This window comes from Pelophylax lessonae (genome assembly GCF_965119305.1).
Source record: "Pelophylax lessonae genome assembly, chromosome: 3".
Classification (NCBI taxonomy): domain Eukaryota; kingdom Metazoa; phylum Chordata; class Amphibia; order Anura; family Ranidae; genus Pelophylax; species Pelophylax lessonae.
The window spans coordinates 474,355,320-474,382,164 of NC_138770.1; the positions used below are offsets into that span (position 1 = coordinate 474,355,320).

General features: G+C 45.0%; 1 protein-coding gene across 2 annotated transcripts in view; it reads left to right on the forward strand.

Moving 5' to 3' along the window:
* The window catches only part of TBCE (tubulin folding cofactor E), a 750,803-nt gene that overhangs the window by 343,096 nt on the left and 380,862 nt on the right, over window positions 1-26,845 (forward strand). For both annotated transcript variants that reach the window (XM_082250252.1, XM_082250253.1), the window contains one exon: window positions 4,466-4,568. In XM_082250252.1, the coding sequence (XP_082106378.1) occupies window positions 4,466-4,568 (103 nt within the window). The remainder of the gene's footprint in view (window positions 1-4,465; window positions 4,569-26,845) is intronic.

Here is a 26,845-nt window from a genome sequence, read left to right on the forward strand (position 1 = left end):
TTATTGTTCACTTTTTTGGTATATTGTTTGTTTTTAAGCAGCAGCACAATCATTAAAATATTTTTTTCTGATGCAGGATCAGCTCATTAGCGCAGGAGCCTGCTAAACATAATCACTATTAATGGTCTTTTTTCGTATTGAACAAACTCGCCCTATCAATATTTTTTACGATCTCTTTGGTCTTATAACCCTTTTCTTTACATCTTTCCATAAGCATATCAGCCTGTATATTATAGTCTTCTTCTGAGTCACAATTTCTCCTTACTCTCAGCATCTGACTTTTGGGGATTGAACTTAGCCATCTGGGGTGATGGCAACTCCCGAGTGGAATGTAGCCATTCCTATCGACCTCCTTGAAGTATGTACGAGTAGACAATTTACCATTATCTTTGTAAATAACCACATCTAAATAATTTACTAGTTCAAATCCATAGGTCTCTGAAAAAAAGTTCCCATACCAGTTTTGACCATTTGCCTTCAGAAACCTCAGGAATGATTCCTGGGAGCCTCCCCATACAATAAAAATATTGTCTGTACCTCCTGTACATCTTAAGTTCCGGAAAATTATTACAGAAAATGGTCTCATTTTCCCACGTATTCATGAAAATATTAGCCACAGATGGCGCATATTTGGCTCCCATGGCCACTCCCCTTTTTTGTCTAAAATATTTTTTTTCATGCCAGAAAAATTTGTTGCTCATAATTAAATCCAATGCTTGAAGGATAAATTCTCTGTTTCGGTTTAATTTCCATCTTATCTAGGGCCCATTTGACTGCTTCCAACACATGATGCTACTTAATATTAGTATATAAAGCATTAACATATTTACTGGCTAGAATATTCCCTTCCCAAACTTCTAATCCTTTTAATAGTTCCATAAGATTTTTACTATCTTTAAGATAAGCCTGCCCCTGCTGAGCTAGAGGTTGTAAAAAACTATCCAAGTATTCACCTAGTCTAGAAAAAAGTGAGTCCACCCCACAAACTATCGGTCTCCCAGGAGGTTTCATTCTATCCTTATGTAGTTTAGGTAACTGGTATATTACCGGAAACCCTGGGTGCATCAAGTAGCAAATATCTGTCTTCCTTTTTGCTCGCTAAATCTTCTTTACTTGCCCGTTCCAATAACCTGGTTTGGCCTTATACATGTTGGTTGGATTCCCTTTTTATTCCTCATATGTCTCAGTATCCCCAACTAATCAATTAAGTTCTTCTAGATAGTCACCTTTGTTTAAAATGATCAGCCCCTTCCCTCCCCTTGTTGGCCGATCTAATAACTATTTCTTTTCCTTTCTCTAATTGTTTCAGTCCTCTCTCTATATCCTTTTTCTTTCTTGGTGGATCTATTCTCATTTCTTCTAAATCATGTTCCACTAGAGATTTGAAAACCTCCACAAATTGATTATTGGTTGGCTTGGGATTGAAGATGGAATTATCCCTCAATTGGGTGTGTAGGTAATAATCGGATTCCTGGTTAGACTTAGGTTGGCTCTTTGCAAAATGTTTTTTAATGTTTAATTTCCTAACAAACTTTTGTAAATCAATGTATGCATCACATTTATTAAGATTTCTATCTGGGGCGAATTTAAAACCTAAATTTAAAACCTTGAGTTCATCTTCAGTAAATGTGACGTCACTTAAATTAAAAATACCTTCCATTAGGTCTCTCGTTTTCTTTTTTCCCTGCCCTCCTCTACAGCCTCTCATCCTTCTCTTTCTTCCTCTGTGTGTGGTAGGGGTGGTCCCATGGGATCCCATGGTCTCCACTCCTCCCTCCTGTCTCCATGATTGTAATTCCTTCCCCGCCCTCTGAAATTGGGTATTCCTCTTCCTCTCCTAGGAGTCTGCCTTAGCCTTTCTTCTGAAATCGTCTGAATCCTCCATTATTAATTTGTTATGGACAATTGTTTTATTTTTTATATTATTATTTTATTTGTTTATTTTTTTTATTTATTTCTATACATTATTTTTTATATCTTCAGATTTAATTTCAGTTTTATTTTTATTTATCATTATTTCTTTGCATCTTGCATTTGTATTTTTTATTTTGTATTTTTTGTATTTTTTCTTTTTACTCTTCTTTTTCTTTTTTCTAATCTTTATTTCCCATTTTTTTATTTTATCCATAGTCAATTTATATTACATATATTTTATTTGTTTTTGTGATAAATAGATTCTGTACGTCATTATTAATATTGGTTTTTATGAGTGAGATATTTTAATTGCTCGATTTTGTGAACAAGAAGTGACTGAGTCATTATTATACCATTAGGAATCATTTAATTATTCCCCACATCTAATACTGATTGGCGTTTTGTTAAGGGGACTATACAAAGATATATATACAACTAGCTGCCGTTTCAGGAGTAATGTCCTTTGATGATGCCCTGGAAGGTGGGGCGAAACGTCTTGACGTATTTCCAGTACACCGAAATCATTGAAGTCACTTCTTGTCCTCCGTGGAACGCACGCTAGTACGGCGTTCCCGGAAGAGTTGTATTCTTCAAAAGCGGAATCTGTCTGATTTTCTGTAAGTAGCGTTACATTGTGCGCAAAAAAAATATTGTTTTACTGACTTCCCTATGCCAGCTCTTTATTTTGTTTGAGCCTCAAAGATTGCATTATAGCTGGTGGGCAACAGAGTGTGGCATCAACAAGGAGGACCAATTGCGCTCACTTCACCGATATTAAGCTTTATTGATCCCAGACTGAAATAGCTAAGGATCCAATATTTCCCGTGAGTGGGGACACAGGAGGGGAGTGAAGCACCTCACATCGGTTGTTGGCTTTCAAGCACTCCAGCACTTTATATTTTCAAGCACATCTATGCACCTTTATGGACATTTGAAGCACCGCTGCACTTGTAGTTGTGGAATATTTTAGCACTTTATTCATATATTGTTGCACTTGTGCACTTTTTTGCTTAATTTTTAGGCAAGCACTGTTTTATTGTTATTTGTTTATTTCTGAATCCTACTTAGTGAACAGCAGCTGCCCATTATTATTTCACTTGTTAGCACTTTATTGATGTTTTGCATATAACATTTTCTCTGTATATGTTTAAATCTCATATATACAAGCACTCTTTTTGTTAATGTTTTGCTGTAGTTTTTAGTTCAGTCCTAAACATTTGGCAGAGACCAGCAGCATACAGTATCTGAGCATTCACCCGATTTTGAAAAGTAACGGTGTAGAAAGTGGGTGGGGAGGAGATTTATTTAACTTTTAAGGTCCACTTTGACTATTTCTAATTTACTTGGAATTCTTCGATCAAGTCTTCAATCAACCTCTTCATTGCATTTTACTACAACAATAGAAGCAGTGTATGCAGATTAGTCCAACCTCAGTTAAACTTTGGGAACTATACCTGGACCCAAAACTGTGACAGGGGCCTTTATGTTGCTTCGGGCACTGGATTAATACAGCAGCCATAACAAAGTTGGGTTCCATGTCGTGTTCAGCAGGCAGTACTGCCGCCATATCCAACACGATCAAGTGACTAGGGCTGTAACCTTTAACTAAACACTTGCCTTACAGTTACAGTGTGGTCATTTATTAGATAATAGCAATATTGCCTCCTGTATGCTTTGCAGCCAGTGCTCTTCCTTCCTGAAAAAAGTGATCCAATAGAAAACACTTTCAGCTGGGCGATAAGGACTGCCCCAGATGTGAACAAGCCTTAGGGTGAAAATCTCCATGGGAGGTGGTAATAGTAATTATATATGTTGTCATGATAAATGGATGTTTGTACATAGTTACATAGTTGTTGAGGTTGAATAAAGACAATAGTCCATCCAGTTCAACCTGCGTAGGTGTGTGTGACTCTAATCATCTCTCATACCCCTGAATGTTCTGATCCTTGAGATGCACGTCCAAGAGTCTTTTGAAAGTAGCCATACTTCCCGCAGAAACCACCTCTTGTGGTAGAGAATTCCACAATTGTGTAGCCCTAACAGTAAAGAACCCCCTGCGTTGCCTGAGGTTAAAACGATTCTCCTCTAATCACATTGTATGCCCTTGAGTCCTAATGCAATCCTTTCGACTGTACACCAGCACTGCTTAGTTGGTGTTATGTGAATACATAAAATAAATATATTATTTAGGCTACAAGATTGTTACATATGATGTTTTTGTAGTCTGCATCATCAGGGTCTTGTAGCTTTGACTATGACTATATCCTGGCATTACTATATAGCTGACACTTTAGATGTCTGAAATAGGTGACCATCCATTAACTATTAAAGTATGTCAAAAATATAATTTTTGTGCCTAAAGTAGTAATAGTTGTTCTGGTAGTGCGCATCCAGCCTCATACAGTGACAAACAATATGTGTGCCTTGTTTGGAACTTACTGAACTTTGGGATTTAAGTGAAGCAGAATAATACGCTTACTCCTGCTGACATTGACTATGGACTTGTACTTTGAAGCTTATACTAATTATTTTTCTTTGTTTACTTTTACAGTGAAAACCGATTTTGCCTTCCATCTCATCCATCTTCATTAACGAATGCCTTTGAAAATCTGACAACACTTTCACTCAATCAGACAGGAATAACATGGAAAGAGGTAATTTTCTATAAAGAAAACATGAAGAGTGTGACAGGATATTATGTGCAGGAATATGGAGGGTATGAGAGGGCACCATGCATGCAGGAGAAGAATGCGGATGGTAAAATAGTGGGTATTATGTGCAAGAGTAAATGCCGTTTGTATGAAAGCAAGCAGTATATGCAGGGGAGGAGTGTGGAAGATATGACAGTGGGTAGTAAAAGCAGGAAGAGTGTTGGAGGATATGATAGTGAGTAGAATGTGCAGCAAAGGATTCCAGAAGGTATGACAGGGAAATAGTATGTGTAGGAGACAACTGCAGAGGGTATAACTGCATCCTGTATTTTCAGGAGTGGCATGGGAAGGTAGAGTATGACCATGCACAGTATGTTCAAGATTGGAGTGCAGGAGGGCAATGCATTAGGCAGCATGTCCGATTCCTTGGATAATCTTGATTTTGCCCTCTTTCAGGTGAACCTTGCTCCTCCCATGAACTTCCTATTAAAGCCATGCCTTTGCACTCCCTGTTTACTCTCTGCAGCTGATAATCGTGCTCCTTTGTGTACCTGCAGCTCTCTTTATTTCCAGTATCACTTATAACTGACCTTTAGCTTGTTCCTTGGCTATTCTTCCTCTTGATCCCAACCTGCAACCATTCGTTATTGACCTTTAGCTTATTCCTCTACCACGATTCTGCTTGATCCAATCCTGCAGCCACTGGTTACTGACCTTTGGCCTGTTTACTGAATACGCTTCTGCTTGGTCCTTACCTGCTATATCTGCTATTAGAGTCCAGCTGACTCACCTCCTGGTGGGGAGATCCTAAGGACCAAGACCTGGTTCTAACACACAGCAAAACACATATCCACCATCAGGAGCTCTGGTGAATACCAGTTTGTGCTTAGACCCTGCACCTCCGGTGAGTCTGCGTCATATGCCAGGGTGACCTATTAATGTACTTATCCAGCTGGTCAGTGGGAGTCTTTCCACTGCTACAGCTACTGATCTCTGAGCCTGACCCCTGACTTTGACAGGCATTTAGTCACACACAAATGATTATCCACTAGGAACAAGGCTATTACTTACGAACGGCCCCATTAGGGGACATCCTTATATACAACAGACAAAATAAGAATTTTTCTAGGTAAATACATTTCCAAAGGTGCTATTGACATTAAATGCTCACAATATGTCGGTAACAACCCATGCAATCTATACATACAAAGAAACCAAATCAAATAAGTTGAGAAATTAAGTTATGTGTAATAAAATGGAATAAAGCAGGGAAAATCTATTGAACACATGAAGAAAGAAACGTGCAAAAAGGCATGGAAAGCCGGTGGCTTACCAGCTATAATCTATCAATAATTACAAAGCAATCCTGCCCCTTGTCAGTGCAAATTAATATCAGCTGGTTCAGTCTCAACTGATGGCCTCTAAAAAAGTGTCTCATTACTAAGGTGTAACACAAGAAGCATCTCATGATGGGTAAAAGCAAAGAGCTCTCTCAAGACCTTTGCAACCTTATTGTTGCAAAATATACTGATGGCATTGGTTACAGAAGGATTTTTAAACTTCTGAATGTTCTAGTGAGCACTGTTGTGGCCATAATCCAGAAGTGCAAAGAACATAATTTCACCATAAACAAGCCATTAAAAGATGCTTCTGGCAAGATTTCTGACAGAGTAAAAACAAATATCAGAAGAGTTGTCTAAGAGCCAATGACCACTTGTGAAGAGCTGCAGAAAGAGCTGGAATTAGCAGGTACAATTGTTTCAATGAAAACTGTAAGAAAACGTAATACACTTTACCGCCATGGTCTGTATGCACGCTTACCACGCAAGACTAAATTGCTGAGGGCAGGAGCCTACGAATGGCGCCCGGAGGGAGCTCGAGCTAGGAGCTCCAGGCGCCCATCCGTGCAATGAAGCGTTAGACCAGTAACCCCTCTCCCATCCTACCCTCAATACAGCCCAGCAACTTCGCTACCTTGCCCCTTGGGCTTGAGGATCAGGGCTGTTGTACTGGACTGGTCTGATAATGGAGTGGTGAGCCTGACAAGACCCGGCAGATCTGACAGGCGGAGACCCAGCGCACATGCGGGGTCTCGGGAGCGCGAAACCTCGGCAGTGTGGCTGAGACGGAGGAAGCTGAAAGCAGTCGAGGAGACCCGGAAGGTGCCTGGAGGCTCTCAGAGGACTCCAGTCGGAGGCGGAGGAAACCAAAAGTTGCCGACAATATCTGGACGGTGCTTGGAGGCTCTGGGAGTACTCGGGGGGGCTCTGACCGGTGGCGCTGCCTGCAACGGAGACGGTCAGTGTGTGGGAGAGCGATCGAAGTCTGACAAGAACACTTCAAGGTACCCGGGAGAATCTAGGAGAGTGCCGGTGGGCCGGACAGAGAGCAGGGAGACCTGCCAGGGGCTCTGGCCAGTGGAGAAGTAGCCCGGGGTGCAGGAGTGTTGGCACATAGCGGAGCAGCTCCAGCCGAGGAAGAAAGGAGAAAAGAGGGGAGAATCCCCCAGCTGTACCAACATAGTCCTTAACAGAGCCCTCAAAAAGTCTTTACAGATAAAAAAACACCCTCCCAGGGAGAAAAGCTGACATAACTAACAGAAATTGCAAAGCCCCTTCACAAATTCTGGCCTAAAGAAGGCGAGTGGTGAGCTGTATTTTTCCTTTTTATTTCCTCTCTTTTTTTTTTTTTTTATTCAACTCTCCTGCATTTGCTTAACCCTGTGAATTTGTTGCCTGTTCAGACAAGTACTATTTGATGTTGACTGTACCTTTACAAAAACTGGCAGAAGATATTATTATATGTCAAATTTTTCCACACGGGGTTGCAGAGGAAACAATGAAACAATGTAGAGGGCTGCTTAATGGGGACAGTAAGGATTACAAACATGAGAGGGAAAACAGCAAGAGGAGGAGCAGTCTCAAAATAACCCAAGATGAGTTCAAGCCCAGGAACAATAAAAAAATACATGACCCAAGAAGGGGCCCCTGATAAGCAGGTAGCTGAAAAACATCATCATCTAGGAAACCGTGCAAATCAAGCAGAACTCAAAGATAAAACCGGGCAAAATAGACGATCATTGGGATCAAACACCTGTCGTGTAAATTAATGGAGCTTGGAGCATAGAAATTCGATTGGTGCGCTGAAAACTTTGCTGCGCTGAAAAGCGCACTTGAAGATATTAATACGTGCCAAACGCCATTAATCCCATTTACTGAAACAGAACAATGTACAGCTCTTTTGTATAGGGTTATCCTAGCGCGCTCGGCAACAAAGAAAGGAACAGACGCTCGCTGTGTCATATCGATGCCAACTGAAGATTCTTTCTGTTCCCCCCCCCCCTAAAGAGCAGAGCTCAGGTTTATTTAGAGTCAGAGAACAAAAGGGGGTTACAAGGGAGTGGCTTCAAGACCACCAATCACAGACATGTATACTTTCAAAAATACAATAGAAAAGGGGAGTGAATGCCTATGCAACAACACGGCCATATGCAGAGACTCCAACTGCCAAGTGAAGAAAGCAACATGGCTGCCACATGGGTTCTCATGGACTCGGCCACGCTAATTCACAAGCATGCACTCTCCTCATAACCTGTTAAGAGTGAATCCTATATAATATAGTTCATAAAAACCATATTTGATCGTGATCATGCTATTGTTGCAGTGAATGGAACTTTATTATATCTGCAAAACACAATAGCAGCAGTATTTCAATCATATGGATCAAATATGACCGAAAGATGCCAGCCATTAATCCTGGTAAAGGGCAGATATTATTACAATTATAGGAATTCCACACCACAAACATATCTCTGCAGTGAATACGGGGGCCCCGGCTAGCTAATATATATTTGTGAGATGGAGTTCTCTTTACACTGCCATAGATAAGACATGCTTAGTGTAACCCTCATTGCCTGAGCAACTTCACAGTTCTCTGAGCTCCCGTTTGCATACCCCTTGGCTACTGTGTCTGATTAACCGTATACCGACCTCGGCTTCGATTACCGTCTGTGTTTGTTCACTTCTTGCCCTGACCTTGGCTTGTCTCCTGGATATCCTTTTGTTTGCTGCTTACACCATGTGCACACGCCAGTGGTCTCTACATCTTCAGCTGGGCCTATTTGGGGGCCGCGACCTGGTTTCAGCTTGCTGCAAGTCCATCCCCACAATCAGGGGCTCTGGTGAAGAAGCAGGCTGGGGCTTAGACTCCAAAACCTGGGTAATCCTGAGCTGGCAATCTACAAGGGCTCACTACCACAGACTCCTGACAACAAGCACATTGTGGGGTCACGGTTCCATTACAAGTGCATAGGATTAGAAGGTCAAAAGGCATCCCTGTGGAGGCTCCAAGAGATGTAATTATTCGATTTCAGAGCTGTGGAGAAAAAGACCAAATCTGGGACAGTTTGAAAGGGAGGATTCCAAAAAAATATAAACAGGCCAATCTCCAGATCTTTGCAGATCTGTCACAAGAAACACTAAGAAGGGGGCTATTGAAGCCGGTCTTGGAGTTGATGCAAAGCCAAGACATTCGCTACAATTGGGGTATTCCAGCATATCTGATAGGCTGAAAAGAAGGACGTACAGCAAAATTGGGATTTCCTGAAGAACTGCAAAATTTCTGTAAAAAGTTGGAAATTCCCAAACCAAACATAGCAGGCTGATACGTAGATAATATAGAAGAAGAAAACCAGGAAGAAGAGCAGTGGCAATTGGCCTTTAGGAAGATAAATTCAACCTTGAACTCGAACAGACGGTGGGGGAATATAGCCATCTCCGGGGAGGACTTTTCTTGGTGGGGGCATGGATGGCAGGGGGAAGAGAAAGGGAAAGAGTAAGGAAATAGGATGGCTACCCTGGTCACCTTGTGGGTTCTGGACCTTGGTCCCAAAGTTAGGTGAATAGGTCCAAGGACCGCATTGGATAGAGTATCACCCAATAGTATAAGGAGCAGTAGGGCAAGAAGGCCCTTATTAGGAATGGTACATACCTGCTCTAGGCCCATGTGATGGCCAGATTTAAATCTTTCTCGACCACTAGGAATTGGGAGGGTAGAAAGGAGAGGGGGTATGGGGGGAGGCAAGGGGGCCGGAAGGAGGGGTGGGAGATGGGGAAGGAGGGAAGCAAGGAAGAAAGGAATTTTGTGCAAAAACCGAAAAATCAGTTGATGATGTTGCTCCCCCCTTCTATTTTCTGGATTAAGCCTCTCTGTACGACCCCTAGTAAATGGCCCACCACTTGTTTTCGGGCTAGACCAAGGGTGGAAGGGGCAGCAGGTAAAGCACAGAAGGAGACACGAGACTGTGAGACAAAATGAATACCCTAAATCTCTTGACATATAACGTAAGAGGGTTAAACACTCCAACCAAGAGGCATAGGGTATTAGAAGAACTTAAACGCTATTTTTTTTTAAGGTTAAATTATACTCAAAATATTTTCCGGTATGTTATGATGGAGATTCACCGACTAAGAGGGTAAGGGGAGTTGCAATTGGCATGTCAAAGAAAGTAAGGTTCTCCTTGGAAAATAGATTGGTTGATCCAGAAGGAGGATTCATATTTCTGAAGGGTCAATTACAGGGGATGGAGTGTACAGTAGCAAACATTTACTGCCCAAGTAAAAAATCCAAAAGGATACCTGAAAAAAGTATTAGAGAAGTTGATGCAGTTTAAAAAAGGTAAACTGATCTTGGCAGGAGATTTTAACTTCTGCTTGGATCCACTCTTGGATTGTACACCCTATGGAAAGAGATTACTCCTTTTCTCCTGTCCACGGGACGTACTCAAGACTGGACCCCCTTCCCCCTTCTCACACACCGAGACAGAGAGAGAGCTCACCCCCCCCCCCACTAGCTGACTGGCTGACAAGACCAGGAAGTGAGAGAGGAGGGAGGTGGGAGCAGAAGACTGACTGACTGAGGAAGGAAGGATTGAAGGCATCGCTGACGAGCACTGTAAGTATCGGCGTACAGGTACACAGGGACACACACTTGGTAAGTTAAGACTGTGATTGTAAGTAAAGACTGTCAGTGACAGACTCTTTTTTGTTCAAAAACTGTGATTTGATTGTGACTTAAGACTGTGACTGAGGGTGTAGGATAGTACTTGAGAGTCAGTGAGTATTGTGTAGCTGAGTATCAGTGGGTGCTGTTCGACTGTGCTGTGCGACTGGCTGTGCTGTGCAACTGACTGTGCTCTGCGACTGTCTGTGCCCTGTGACTGACATGCCCTGCGACTGACGAGCCCAGCGACTGACGAGCCCAGCGACTGACGAGCCCAGCGACTGACGAGCCCAGCGACTGACGAGCCCAGCGACTGATGAGCCCTGCGACTGACGTGCCCTGTGACTGACGTGCCCTGCGACTGTCTGTCCTCTGTGACAGACTGTACTGTGCGACTGACGTGCCCTGCGACTGACGTGCCCTGCGACCGATGTGCTCTGCGACCGACGTGCTCTGCGACTGATGTGCTCTGCGACTGAAGTGCTCTGTGACTGACATGCCCTGCGACTGATGTGCTCTCTGACTGACGTGCCCTGCGACTGACATGCTCTGTGACTGATGTGCCCTGCGACTGATGTGCTCTGTGACTGACGTGCCCTGCGACTGATGTGCTCTGTGACTAACCGGGCTCTGCGACTGTGAGTGTCTGTAAGTATCTGTGAGTAAACAGAGTACCAGAGGGTGCGAAAGCAGAGTTAGGAAGATAGGAAACAGCCACACAGGACAGATTTAAATTACTGAATCCACATTAGATTAGATTAGATTAGATTAGTAGGTACTTTTGCCCGGCGGTTGTGGAGATGTGTACATCTTGTGGTATGTATACGTTCCTCGATCATGAGATCGAGAGTGAATACAAATGCACAAAGTGTAAGCACGTTGTTTCCCTGGAAGCTCAGGTCCTGAATCTAGGGAAGCAGCTGGCAGCACTGACACGTATGTCCATACTGAAGGAGAGCTGGGATCATACCCGTCAGGTGCAGGCTGGGGCCTGCACAGAGGTGGGCGGAGTGACGGCCGTGCAGGCATCAGAGCAGAGTCGATGGGTGACAGTTAGGAAGGGTAGAGGGGAAAAAGGCAAGGAGGCCAATCCTGGGCTGGAGCACCCCAATAAATTTGCCCTGTTGCGTGATGTTGGGGAAACCAGTCAGGGACCACCATTGCTGGAGCAAAGCGACGCCCCTAGCTGCCAGGGGAAGAACTCCTCCAGTGAGGCCGGGAGAAAGGGAAAGGAAAGACAGGTGCTGGTGGTAGGGGACTCAATTATTAGAAGGACAGACAGTGCAATCTGCCACAAAGACCGTGAGCGCCGAACAGTCTGTTGTTTACCGGGCGCTCGGGTTCGTCACATCGTGGATGGGGTGGACAGATTACTGGGTAAGGCTGGGGAAGACCCAGCTGTCATGGTACACGTGGTTACCAATGACATAAGCAGAGGAAGATGGAGAGTCCTAAATGATTTCAGGGACTTAGGCGCTAAGTTGAGGAGTCGGACCTCCAAGGTAGTATTTTCAGAAATACTACCTGTACCTCGAGCCACACCAGAGAGGCAGCGGGAGATTAGGGAAGTTAACAAGTGGCTGAGGAGCTGGTGTAGTAAGGAGGGTTTTGGGTTCCTGGAGAACTGGGCCAACTTCTCAGTCGGCCACCACCTCTATAGTAGGGACAGATTGCACCTAAATGGGGAAGGTGCAGCCATACTGGGTGAGAAGATGGCCGAAAAGTTAGAGGGGCTTTTAAACTAGGTGATGGGGGGGAGGGTACAGATGTAGAATTAGCCAGTGGAAAGCAAGATTCAGAGGGCAGAAATGGGGGCATTAGCGATAGGGTGTTAAGAGCTCCTAAACCCAGGGTGGGTATGGGGAAAAATCACAAGAGCAGCCTAAAAACAACATCGAACGAGGATATAGGCAACCAGTCAAAATTTTGAGGCTTGTATACCAATGCCAGAAGCCTGGCCAACAAGATGGGAGAGCTGGAGCTACTGATGTCTGAGGAGGATTTAGATTTTGTGGGGATAACTGAGACTTGGTTCGACAGCTCTCATGATTGGATGGCGACCATTCAGGGGTATTCCCTTTATTGCAGGGATAGAGAAGGTAAAAAAGGGGGAGGGGTATGTCTGTTCATTAAGAACAGTGTACAGGTAAATAGGAGGGATGATATTAATAATGCAGCCATGGACGAGGCAGAATCCCTATGGGTTGAACTTAAAAGGGAAGGTAATATTGGGCGTATGCTATAGGCCCCCCCAACCAGAGGGGGTCTGGTCCTCGAGGATAGGTCCTTTTATAGATAGGATTGGCAGCAAGGATGGGTAATTTCATTATAATGGGGGACTTTAATTATCCAGATATAGACTGGGCAGAAGGGACCACACACTCAACCAAGGCTCAGCAGTTCCTAAATGTTCTGCAGGACAATTTTATGGGTCAGATGGTGAACGCACCGACAAGAAACAATGCGGTACTTGACCTACTGATTACCAGCAATACAGACCTGATCAAGGATATAGAAATACGGGGCAACCTAGGAGACAGTGACCATAGGTCAATTAGTTTCAGTATTAATCATAGTAATAGGAAACAAAAGGGTAATATTAAGACACTGAATTTCAAAAGAGCCAATTTCCCCAAACTGCGCACTCTCCTAGAAAATATCAAATGGGATAGAACCCTGGGAACAAAGAAAACGGAGGAAAAATGGGAGTGCTTCCATCCTAGACTCACCCAGAGGTTCCCCCCCAAGAGAGTAGCTTGCTTTCGCATTACTGATGCCCAGGTGCATTATTTTACATTTTTCAACATTAAACCTCATCTGCCATGTAGTTGCCCACCCCATTGTTATGTTCAGGTCCGCTTGTAAGGTTTCCACATCCTGCCCAGAAGATATTGGCATGCTTAGTTTAGTATCATCCGCAAATACAGAGATTTTACTCGATATCCCCTCCTCTAGATCATTTATGAATAAATTAAACAGGATTGGCCCCAGGACAGAACCCTGGGGGACCCCGCTTTCCACACCCGCCCAATCTGAGTACTCCCCATTAATCACCACCCTTTGCAACCTCCCCTGGAGCCAGTTCTCTATCCAGGTACTCACCTTATGGTCCATACCTACCTTCCTTAATTTGAACAGTAAGCATTTGTGGGGAAAGGTGTCAAAGGCCTTTGCAAAGTCCAGATACACCACATCCACAGGCTTACTTTTATCTAGGTGGCAGCTCACTTCATCATAGAAGGTTAACAGATTGGTCTGGCAAGAACGATTTTTCATGAATCCATGCTGATTACTACTAATAATACCTTTTTCATTACTAAAGTCTTGTATGTGGTCCCTTAACATCCCCTTTAAAAATCTTGCAGACTACTGATGTTAGGCTGACCGGCCTATAGTTACCCGGGATATATCTCGGCCCCTTTTTAAATATTGGCACCACGTTGGCTTTTTTCCAATCAGCTGGCACCATACCCGTCTGTAAACTATCCTTAAAGATCAAGAATAATGGTCTGGCAATCACAATGCTGAGCTCCTTAATGTAACGCTCCTGCGTTTTATGTATGATGTGGATTTTCAGCTGCAGAAATATTCCACTTCAGTAGTCATGTAGAGAAACGCTGAGACACCATTCCCAACTCTCAATGACTCATCATGTGTGGATGATCTCAATTCAGCAAGTAAATACACACACTCAATAAGATGTTTCCTAGAGTGACTTATGTATATAGTAACACAGTGATGATAGGCTGAAGAGACAGGTTGGGTAGAGATGGTAGATGACAGACACTTGAAAGGAAATGTTCTTGAAAGTAAGATAGTAGCAGATGGGATGCAGATAGGTTTAGCAATCATGTATGGTAGCAGATGACAGAGTAGCAGGTGGACATACAAGAGAGATCAACCCAGTGCAAGAACAGGTGGTAGTAGGCTCAAGAGCTAGCAATCTTAGATAATGCAGATGTAGTAATAGTCCTTAGTATGCAGAGCTAGATAGTGTAAGCTTTAGTATGAAAGTTATAGAGGTTTCCCCTGTGGGGTACTTATCACTAATAGCAATGTAGCAGAGGAGAGGTTCGGCAAGAGCGGATGATCCGGTAGCGGGATACAGGGATCAGCGCAGCGTGGTTCCGACAGCGAGGTATGCTTGCAAGCATGAGAGCTTCAAGACAGGTTAGCATCAAGGCACAAAGCAGTTTGAACGAACACATGTGAGTGAGAGCCGGCGATCTAAATAGCCATCCAGTCCGGCGCTCAGTGAAGACAGCATCAGTCTTAAAGGTGTATGCGCACCTTACCAAAAGAGAATGGTGGGGCGCATACACTTATGAAAGAGTAATTAGGGTACCCAAAGGTACCAGAACATTACACTTAAGAACCCTCGGGTGCAAGCCATCCGCTCCCGGTGATTTATTTATGTTAAGTTTCTCTAGTTTAGTTCTAAGTCTATCTTCTGTTAGCCATGTTATTTCCTGAGGTGTGTTGTTTAGTTTGGCCTTACAAGCTGGGTTAGTGTAGCCCCCCAATTCTTTTGTGAAGACCGAAGAGAAGAAATTATTTAACACTACCGCCTTTTCCCTGTCCTCTGTGGCCAAAACTCCCTTATCGTCTTTTATGGGGCCAATGTGTTCTGGCCTCGCTTTCTTACTGTTTATATACTTAAAAAAATTTTTGGGGTTCTTTTTACTCTCTTCCGCTATATGTCTCTCGTGTTCTATTTTAGTCGCCCTTATTTCGTCTTTACATTTCTTATTACACTCTTTGTAATGCTTGAATGCTGCCAATGACCCCTCAGTCTTGTATTTTTTGAAGGCCTTTCTTTTAGCATTAATATGCATTTTTATGTTGGAGTTTAGCCACCCAGGGTTTAGTTTTGCTCTTTTAAATTTATTTCCCTTTGGAATCCACTGGTCAATCCCTTTGTTAAGTATGCTCTTGAAGCACTCCCATTTTTCCTCCGTGTTCTTTGTTCCCAGGGTTCTATCCCATTTGATATTTTCTAGCAGAGATCACAGTTTTGGGAAATTGGCTCTTTTGAAATTCAGTGTTCTTATATTGCCCTTGTGTTTCCTATTACTATGATTAATACTGGAACTAATTGACCTATGGTCACTGTTTCCTAAGTTGTCCCGTATTTCTATATCCGTGAGCAGGTCTGTATTGTTGGTAATCAGTAGGTCAAGTACCACATTGTTTCTTGTCGGTGCGTTCACCATCTGACCCATGGAATTGTCCTGCAAAACATTAAGGAACTGCCGAGCCTTGGCTGAATGCGCGGTTCCTTCTGCCCAGTCTATATCTGAATAATTAAAGTCCCCCATTATAATGACATTTCCCATCCTTGCTGCCAATCCTATCTGTAAAAGGAGGTCCGCCTCCCCCTCCTCCCTCTAGTTGGGGGGCCTATGGCATACGCCTAATATTACCTTCCCCACAGCGCCTTCCCTTTTAAGTTCTACCCATAGGGATTCTGCCTCGTCCATAGCTCCATTATTAATATCATACCTCATATTTACCTGTACACTGTTTTTAATATACAGACATACCCCTCCCCCTTTTTTACCTTCTCTATCTCTGCGATAAAGGGAATGCCCCTGAATGGTCGCCATCCAGTCATGAGAGCTTTCAAACCAAGTCTCTGTTATCCCCACAAAATCTAAGTCCTCCTCAAACATCAGTAGCTCCAGCTCTCCCATCTTGTTAGCCAGGCTTCTGGCATTGGTATACAAGCCTCGAAATTTTGACCGGTTACATATATCCTCATTTGACGTTTTTAGGTTGCTCTTGTGATTTTTCCCCATACCGTCCTGGTTTTAGGAGCTCCGAACACCCTACCGCTAATGCCCCCATTTCTGCCCTCTGAATCTTGCTTTCCACTGGCTAATTCTACATCTGTACCCTCCCCCCCCATCACCTAGTTTAAAAGCCCCTCTAACTTTGTGGCCATCCTCTCACCCAGTACGGCTGCACCCTCCACGGCTGCACCCTCCACATTTAGGTGCAATCCGTCCCTACCAAAGAGCCGGTGGCCAACTGAGAAGTCGGCCCAGTTCTCCAGGAACCCGAAAACCCTCCTTACTACACCAGCTCCTCAGCCACTTGTTAACTTCCATAATCTCCAGCTGCCTCTCTGGTGTGGCTCGAGGTACAGGTAGTATTTCTGAAAATACTACCTTGGAGGTCCTACTCCTCAACTTAGCGCCTAAGTCCCTGAAATCGTTTAGGATTCTCCATCTTCCTCTGCCTATGTCATTGGTACCCACGTGTACAATGACAGCTGGGTCTTCCCCAGCCCCACCCAGTAATCTGTCCACCCGATCCGCGATGTGCCGAACCCGAGCGCCCGGTAAACAACAGTCTATATAGTGAAGAAGAAAGGAAAAGAACTGGAACAATATTTCCTACGTAACAAAACCCCTGACCTATCAGACGCTTCGATTTGGGAAGCCCATAAGGCATACATTAGGGGAGTGCAGATCTAGATAGGCTCTAGGAAGAAAAAGGAAAGAACCCCTAACATAAATAGATTATTAACAGAAATATATGAGTTAGAACAAAACATAAAAAGAGAGCAGAGGCCGACATACACCAAAATTTAGTAGTAAAAAGGGACACATTAAAAGTACTAATGGAAGAAGAGACGAGACGGGCTTTCAAAAGAGTGGCAAGATAAAGATATAAATGGGGAAGAAAACCAGGGAAATATTTAGCTAAAAAAAAAAAGAATAAAAAGTTGGTTAATTACATAGAAAAAATAAAAAATAGTAGAGGAGAAATGATACACTCAACAACAGAAATAGCCAAAGCATTCCAAAGTTTTTATGGTGTTTTAACCACTTCTGGATTTGCCCCTTTTATGACCAGGCAATTTTTTTGCAATTCGGCACTTTAACGTACAATTGCGAGGTCGTGCAAAGCTGTACCCAAATAAATGTGATGTCCTTTTTATCCCCACAAATAGAGCTTTAGTGTGGTGCTATTTGATCACCTGTGCAATTTTTATTTTTTTGTGCTAAAAACAAAAAAATAGCGACAATTCTGAAAAAAAAAAAAAAAACAATTTTCCCTTTCTGCTATATAACATTCCCCCCAAAAATTTAAAAATCTAAATTTTTTTTAACATTCTAGGCTAATTTGTTTTCCTGCTACATATTTTTGGTAAAAAAAATTGCAATAAACGTATTTTGATTGTTTTGCGCAAAAGTTATCGCGTCTACTAACTACGGGAAAGATTTATGACATTTTTATTGTTTTTTTTTTTTTTACTAGTAATGGCAGCGATCTGCGATTTTTTTGCACGACTGCGACATTGCGGCGGACAGATCGGACCCCTAACTGACAGTTTTGACCCTTTTGGGGGGACTGGTGACATTACTACAGTAATCGGTGCTAAAAATATGCACTGGTACTGTAATAATGACACTGGCAGGGAAGGGGTTAGCACTGTGGGTGATCAAGAGGTTAAATGTGAGCATAGGGGAGTGATTCTAACTGTATGGGAGTTGGGCTTTTGAAATGATCACAGAGACCTGTGATCCTATATAGAAGGTTATAATAGCTGACCCTCCTTCTCTCTCAGCAGTGAGCGATCGCGGGTGGCAGGCGGCAATCTAAGCCCCCTGCCTCGTGCATCGGAGTCCCCGCTAACGAGTGGGGGCGGAACGCATCGGCAGTGGCGCGTGCTTGCCCCCTAGCTGCAGGCACGCGACAGACATAGAGTTACGTCGGTTCGCGCAGGAGGGGCTGCCTGCCGCAGTAAAACTGCGTTGGGCGGTCCGGAAGCAGTTAATGGTGTTTTTTTTTTATTGGTTGAGCCAGATGGACTTGTGTCTTTTTTCAACCTGACTAACTATGTAAACACAGCAAGGCAAAAAGGGTCACAAGAAATAGAACAAAAAAGAAACCAAAAGATACAAAAATACATAGAATTTCAGCAGAAAAACTGCAAGCATTAGACGCACCAATATTACAGGAGGAGATAATGATGGCACTATAAACCCAGCGACAGGGAAAAGCCTGGTCCTGAGGGATTTACGATCCGCTATTATAGGAGGTTCGTGGAAATATTAGTGCCAAAACTATGCAAATATATGAATGGGATAGCAGAAGGAAAGGAAATGAGAGCAGAATCATTACAAGTATTTGTAACGGTAATACCAAAAGAAGAGAGAGATGCAACCTTGTGTTCAAGTTATAGGCCAAGAGCGTTATTAAACTCTTAAACAAGGGGGAGGAGCCTGCATGGCGCGTGAGTGAGAGCTCGCTGGGGAGCAGCTGTACCATCTGGCAATGAGACGGCACATATTTGACAACATGAGAGGTAGATCAATAAGAGGCGGTGCGAGCGCAAAAACCTAAAGTGAGTTCTAGCCCCAGTACGATCAAAATCTTTATGATACAAGAGGATACTCTGGATAAACAGAACCTAGAGAAACCACATGGAACATCACAAGGCCTAGATATTAGAAGCGGGGCCAGACCAAGTCTCAGAAGCTGATGCAGGGCTGGATCAGAATGCAGAGCAAATAGCGTGTCATCAACCGCCCACAAAGGGGGAAATGGTGGCCACGCTTGCAGCATGAGAAAAATCCTTACGAATAGAATTGACAACAATTCACAGAGACCTGGGTCATCTATTAACATGACTGGAAGACCTAGAAAACAGACAAGACAGCTACATTAAAATAATAAAAGATCTAAAAAGAGAGATGAAAGATTTAAAAATGGATTTTAGAAACCTCGCATATAAAATGGAGGATCAAGAAAATTGGAGTAGGAGGAAGAATTTGAGAATTCGTGGCTTGCCAAAACTGACACATGGAGAGGATTTAACAGACAAAATGAAGAAAAATGTTCAATCCACTGCTGGGTAGAAGAGAAGCAGAACAGATAAAGGTGGAGAGAGTACACCTGGTCAGAAGAAAAAGTATACCAGCGGACGCCCCCAGGGATGTAGTTATAAGATTTCAGAGATATGCAGAAAAGGCCCAGATCTGGGAAAGCCTGAAAAGAAAGTTACCCATAAATTATGAAAGCGCAAATATTCAGATCTTTACTGAATTAAGGAAAAAACAAGAATGTTCTGACTCCATGGTAATACTTGTTGATGTCGCCTCCCCTATGGAACTCAGGTTTAAATCCCCATGGAGGACTTCCGCCCCTGCATCCGGCCTCGGCTAGGTGGGAGAAGGAGAGGCAATACATTTCAGGAGATGGGAGGGGAAGGAGAGACGACATAAACACCCTAAATTTCTTGACATACAAAGTTGGAGGTCTTAATACGCCAACTAAAAGACACAAGGTATTAAAAGAACTTAGACGAAACTCTGCGGGTATAGTATTTTTACAGGAGACATATATTATACTGGATACAAATGTGAAAATATACTCAAAATATTATCTGGTCTGGTATAATGGAGACTTCCCAACCAAAAGAGCAAAGGGGATAGCAATCGGCTTTGCGAAGGATGTGAGGTTCTCCTTTGAAGAAAGGATGGTTGACCCAGAAGGACGATATAGCTTCCTGAAGGGACAACTACAAGGATTGAATTGTCCTCTGGCAAATGTATATTGCCCAAATAAAACCTGATAGGATATTTAAAAAAAAAAAGCAGGGGACTTTAACTTCTGCATGGATCAGTTTCTGGACTGTACATCCAGTGCACGGGCGATGGGGGGACATCAACTCGGGATGGTAAGGAACAAGCTTTTTCAGTATCAGCTGGTAGATGCTTGGATAATCCAACATCCTGGTGAGAGGGATTACTCCTTCCTTTCCCCTGTGCACTCTATGTACTCAAGATTAGACTATATTATGATAGAACACAGGTTGATAGAAGCACTCGTCATTACAGCAATAGGGACAATGACCATATCAGACCACACCCCAGTTACGATGAAAATAAAACTTTCAGGTTCTCAGAGACGGATAAATAATTGGAGAATTAATGAAGATTTAATACAAGATATAGAAGTAGGGAAAAGGATAGAGAAAGAACTGAAACAATACTTTTTAGAGAATGAAACCCCAGATGTCTCAGACGCTACGATATGGGAGGCGCATAAAACATATATCAGAGGAATACTCATCTCAATAGGCTCCAGGAAGGAAAAGGAAAGAACTGTTAACCGCTTTATGACCGCCTGCCGCAGTCATACTGCAGCAGGCAGCCGCTCCTGGGCAAACCAACGTAGCTATACGTCGGTTGCGGCCAGGAGGCTAGGGGAAGCCGATGCAGCGGGTAGGCGGCTCCGATTGCCGCCTGACACCCTCGATCGTTCCCCGCTGAGAGAGAACGGTCAGCTGTTGTAAACACAGCTGACCGTTCTTCTCCCTGGAATGATCATAGAGCCCCTGTGATTCTTCCTGTGAACCTGAAGTTATCAAAATATTGTATTAAAAGAGATATAGACTCCAGAGAGAGACATCATTTTGCCCCTGTACAAATCTTTAGCAAGACCTCATCTGGAATTCATTTTTGGTCACAAGTTCACAAAAAGGATACTGGAGAACTGGAGAAATTGCAGAGAAAGGTAACCAAACTGATAAAAGGCATGGAAGAGCTCAGCTATGAGGAAAAATTAGCTCAACATAATTATTTCTTTCTTAAGAAGAGGCGATTAAGGGGGGGATATAATCAACATGTGAAAATACATAAGTGGTCCATATAGTAAACAATAGCATTACTTGTTTTCAGGGTATTACAGAGGGCAAGGGGCACTCTTTACGCCAGGAGAAAAAGAGATTAAGAGCCCATTCACACTAGCGCGACTTGTGACCCCCCAAGTCGCTTGACATAACAAAAGCAATGTTAATCAGTGCCGTCTTAATTGGCACTACTGAAGTGGCTCCGACTTCAGAAAAGGGTCCTGTACTACTTTGAGGCGACTTGTGATCCGACTTGTCCCATATACTTCAATGGGAAATCTCCTCCTTATCTTAATTGAAGCGACTTGTGATCCGACTTTCCATAAAAATGATCCTGAACAAGAAAAAAAGAGCATTTTTCTTATAATTTTTAGTAGCACATGAATATGACTTCTCTACACCTGGCCGTTTTTCTTGCAGGCATTTATCGGGCATTTTTGGAGGCATGCATGACTTTTTTTGGATTTAATGTCTGGGAGGTCTAAAAAGTGTCCCTGTGAAGTTTCAGCTCTGTAGCATGTCCAGAACCCCAAAAAAATATAATTTTTCTTATAATTATTAATACAGCAGTGTGGCGGCTTCTCTACACCTTGCATTTTTTCTTGCAGGCATTTATCAGGCATTTTTGGAGGCAGGCATGACTTTTTTTGGATTTAGTGTCTGGGGGGGGTCTAAAAAGTGTACCTGTGAAGTTTTTCAGCTCTGTAGCATGTCCAGAACCAGAAAAAAATGAGCATTTTTCTTATAATTTTTATTAGAACATGAATATGGCTTCTCTGCACCTGGCCGTTATTCTTTCAGGCGTTTATCGGGCATTTTTGGAGGCAGGCATGACTTTTTTTGGATTTAGTGTCTGGGGGGTCCAAAAAGTGTACCTGTGAAGTTTCATCTCTGTAGCATGTCCAGAACCAGAAAAAAATAGCATTTTTCTTATTATTATTAATACAGCAGTGTGGCGGCTTCTCTGGCATTTATCGGGCATTTTTTTGGTGTCTCTGGAGGCAGGCATGACTTTTTTGGATTTAGTGTCTGGGGTGTCAAAAAAGTGTACCTGTGAAGTTTCAGCTCTGTAGCATGTCCAGAACCCACACTGAACCCACTGAACCCACACTGCTGTATTAATAATTATAAGAAAAATGCTTTTTTTTTCTGGTTCTGGACATGCTATAGAGATGACACTTCACAGGGACACTTTTTGGACCCCCCAGACACTAAATCCAAAAAAAGTCATGCCTGCCTCTAAAAATGCCCGATAAATGCCTGCAAGAAAAAATGCAAGGTGTAGAGAAGCCGCCACACTGCTGTATTATAAATTATAAGAAAAATATTTTTTTGGGGCTCTGGACATGCTACAGAGTTGAAACTTCACAGGTACACTTTTTAGACCCCCCAGACACTAAATCCAAAAAAAGTCATGCCTGCCTCCAAAAATGCCCGATAAATGCCTGCAAGAAAAACGGCCAGCTGCAGAGAAGCCATATTCCTGTTCTAATAAAAATTATAAGAAAAATGCTCTTTCTCTTACGTCCTCCGACAGTCGCCACCTCTTCATATTCGTCACATATGGGGTATTAGACTTTGCTCCGAAGGAGTAGCTAGGCAACAGAATATGTTAACATTAAAGCTTTTAACATATCCCACCCTCAAGGGGTGGTCCCCTCAGTCAATACCCTCCTACTTCCTGCAACCATATCTCAGTTTCAATGTCTAGCTTGTCAGGAGTGGCTGGCTCTCTCTGTGCTGGGGCTTTGTGCCCCAGACTCTTTCTTCTTTTTTGATTTTTAGTTTGAGTTTTCTCTCTACCTTTACTTAGCTGTTCTTTTTGTCAGCATTAGTTAGTTCTTCGGATGAAGAGGATCATGCGGGCTGGGTCTCGGGCTGATCCCCCTGGTCGCAGGTCGTGGGTCAGTGGCTTCCCAGCCTGCCATCGAGCGTTCAGCCAGGTAACGCTCCTGGTACAGTGAACGACCCATCCCTGTTCGGTGCAGGGATGATTGGTGAGGTGGCTACCTCACTGGACGCTGTGCGGTTTCTTAACCCCCATTCTGTGCGTCTTGTATGCGACTCTCCCTGCCTCATGTGCAGCGGCTTGTTCGCCTGTGCGGGTCCCCCACGCCATTGTGAGGTAAGTGTATCTATGTGGGGACCTGTCTGTCTGGGGGGGTGTCAGTCTGGGACTGTGTAACCTGCCTCTGTTCACACTGTTTGTCTCCCTATCACTCGGCTGCATGCTGTGGGCTGCAAGGGGGGGGGGGGAGCTGTGTGACACTGTGTGTCAGCTTTGTCAGTGTGAGAAGCTGTGTGCTGTGGGGCATGTTTTGGGCATGTTTGGGCACTATACAGCGATCGCTGCGGCGATCTGACATGTTTTTTTATACATGGATGACATGTGTGCATTACTGTACTGTGGAGCGGCGGTTTCGGCGCCAAACGGCGCCATTTTGCCTACACTCGCTCCGGCCGCATGTTCTACATGCATGGCGGACATTTTCTTGTAGCCTCCCATAGGCTTTCATAGAGCGCCCTGGCAGCATCACTTCCTCTTCTCCAGGAACACCGATCGAGGCAGCAGCAGCGGCGAGGGTCTCCTCAGGTTATATCCTTCTTATCCATTGCCTGTGTCAGTTTTATTGTCCCTGTGGGGGTCTCATTGTGCTTGTGTGTGGTGCGGTGGGCTGCGCTCGCCGCGCTTGTTAAAGGGGCAGTTAACCCTTTATTATCCAGCATTTGTAATAGGGGCAATGGATTCTCAGGAGGGCAAATTTCCTACCGCCTTGGTGGAAAGCCAGGGGACCGCTGTTTCCCCCCCAGGGGGGGGATTTAGCCACTATTGTGGCTGGCCTTGCTGCTCAGGTGCAGATGCTGGTGGCTGCTCAATCTACTAAAAGACCCAGAGTTTCTCTTTCCTCTGATTCTGAGGGTTAAGGTGATGGGGCTGTTATGGCGGGGGCCTCCTTATCGGGGTCCCGCTCCTCCCTGGATCTAGTGGGGTCCGAGGTGGAGGCTGAAGTTGAAGGGGTTGATAATTCTCCCCCTGGCTCGCCTGAAGAGCTTGCAATCATGGATGAATTGATTGCTTCCATAAAACAAACGCTGCGTTTGCAGGATGAAGTGTGTCCCCCCGCTGCCTTGGCGGCTTATGGGACGCAGAGAAAACGCAGGACGCCGCAGGTTTTTCCCTGCAATGATGATTTTCAGCGCGCTGTTAAGGAACAATGGCGCAATCTGCGCAAACCTTTTGCTGTACCAAGTAGGTTCAAGCTGCGTTATCTTTCTCGCCTTCCACTGATGAAAGGTGGTGTGTGCCACCCCCAGTGGATCACGCAATTGCGGTTTTAAACAAATCCACTGCGATTCCTGCAGAGGATTCCCCTGTGTTCTGTGATGCCACGGATAGGAGATTGGAGTCTCTTGCCCGTCATACTTATTCTGTTACGGGCTCTATGCTTAAGGCTCTGTTTGCCTCTCTCATGGCGGCCCAGGCGGTCGCAAGTTGGACGCAGATGCTTAGGCGCGTCCTAGTGGCCGCTTCGGCCTCGCCGGCGACCCTGGATATGGTGGATCAAATCCACCAGGGTGTCATGTATCTGTGTGATGCGGACTTGGACCTAGTCCCGTTGGCTGCACGTGTGCACAGCGTGGCGGTGTTGTCTCGCCGCCTGGTTTGGTTGAAATGTTGGTCGGTGGACCAGTCTTCACGTAAGACCTTAGCCAATCTGCCTTATGATGGGTCTCGCCTTTTTGGGGAGTCCTTGGATGTGTTGATTAAGGGGATCACCGGAGGTAAGAGCACTCTCTTGCCCCATTTCCCCAAGGCTAAGGGGGCTTCTGGGAAGAAGCATGCTAATTTTCGGCCCCCTCAGGGGTCCTTTCGTGCCTTTCGGTCGCACTACAAGGGCAAACCGTTCAAAGGTCAAGGCTCTCAGAAGAAGCCCTGGTCTGGAAAACAGAAGTCCGGTCAATCCGGATCCGCAGCCCATAACAGTGCGGCCTGAAGGGGCGCCCTCAAGCAGTTTTGGGGTGGGGGGACGCTTGCTCGGTTTTCTTCAGCCCTGGTTGGCCCGCGTGCGGGACAGATGGGTTCAGGAGATCGTTCGATCTGGTTACAAGATCGAGTTTCTCTCTCGGCCGGAGAGCAGATTTTTTCCCTCAAATCTTCAACTGTCTCCAGAGCGTTTACGGGACCTGCACCTGGCGGTGCGGGACCTGAGGGCTCAGGGAGTGGTAGTTCCGGTGCCTCATCGGGACAGATTTTGGGGGTTTTATTCCAATCTGTTCACCGTGCCCAGAAAGGAGGGCAAGGTTCGTCCAATTCTGGACTTGAAGGCTCTGAACCGCTCTGTGCGGGTTCGCAAGTTCCGCATGGAAGGATGCGTGTCTTCACATCCCCATTTTCAGGGGTCACCAGAGGTACCTTCGATTTGCCATTGCGGAGGATCACTACCAGTTCGTGGCGTTGCCTTTTGGTCTCGCCTCGGCTCCGCGGGTCTTCACCAAGGTGCTTGCACCGGTTCTGGCATTATTGAGGGCCCAGGGCATTTCTGTCCTGGGGTATCTGGACGACATTCTGGTTCGGTCTGCGACCAGCCAGGGTCTGGAGAAGGACCTGTCTGTCACGATGCAAACTCTGCAGGAGTTTGGTTGGACGATAAATTTTCCAAAGTCGACACTGAGTCCGTCGGTTCGTCTTCCCTACCTGGGAATGATTCTGGACTCGGTGCAGGCGAAGGTCTTCCTGCCGGAAGACAAACTCAGAACTCTTCAGGAGGAAGTCGGGTCCCTCAGGGACGTTCCGCACTCGTCTCTGCGGACGTGCATGAGATGTCTGGGATTGATGGTCTCGGCCTTCGAGGCGATTCCCTTCGCCCAGTTTCACACGCGGGGTCTCCAAGCGGAGATCCTGTCCATGTGGGACGGGCGACCTCAATCTCTGGATCTTCAAATCTCGTTGAGTCATCGCACCAGAAGAGACCTTCTGTGGTGGCTCCAGTCCCCGATGGTGTCCGGGGGCAAGTTGTTTCGTCCTATCTCGTGGACGGTAATCACCACGGATGCCAGCCTGTCGGGCTGGGGTGGTGTTCTGGGCGTTCTGTCCGCCCAGGGGACTTGGTCGGAGGGGGAGTCCTCCCTTCCGATCAACATTCTGGAATTGCGTGCGATAAATCTCTGTCTTCATCGCTGGACGGACCGGCTGCAGGGCTGCCCGGTTCGGGTGCAGACGGACAATGCCACGGCGGTGGCCTACATCAACCACCAAGGGGGCACCAGGAGTGCCCGAGCGGCTCGAGAAGTGGCCGACATTCTGTCTTGGGCCGAGACTCATGTCCCGGCGATAACGGCGGTTCACATTTCGGGGGTGGAGAACTGGCAGGCGGACTATCTGAGTCGCCAGACCCTGGATCAGGGGGAATGGTCCCTCCACCCGGCTGTCTTCCAGATGTTGTGCGCGAAGTGGGGTCTTCCAGATGTGGACCTGTTCGCGTCTCGTCTCAACAACAAGGTGAGAAGGTTCGTGGCAAGGACGCGCGACCCTCGGGCAGACGCGTCGGACGCGTTAGTGGCCCCGTGGCATCAGTACAGGCTGATGTACGCGTTTCCACCGATTCAGTCGCTGTCCAGGTTCCTTCGCAGGTTA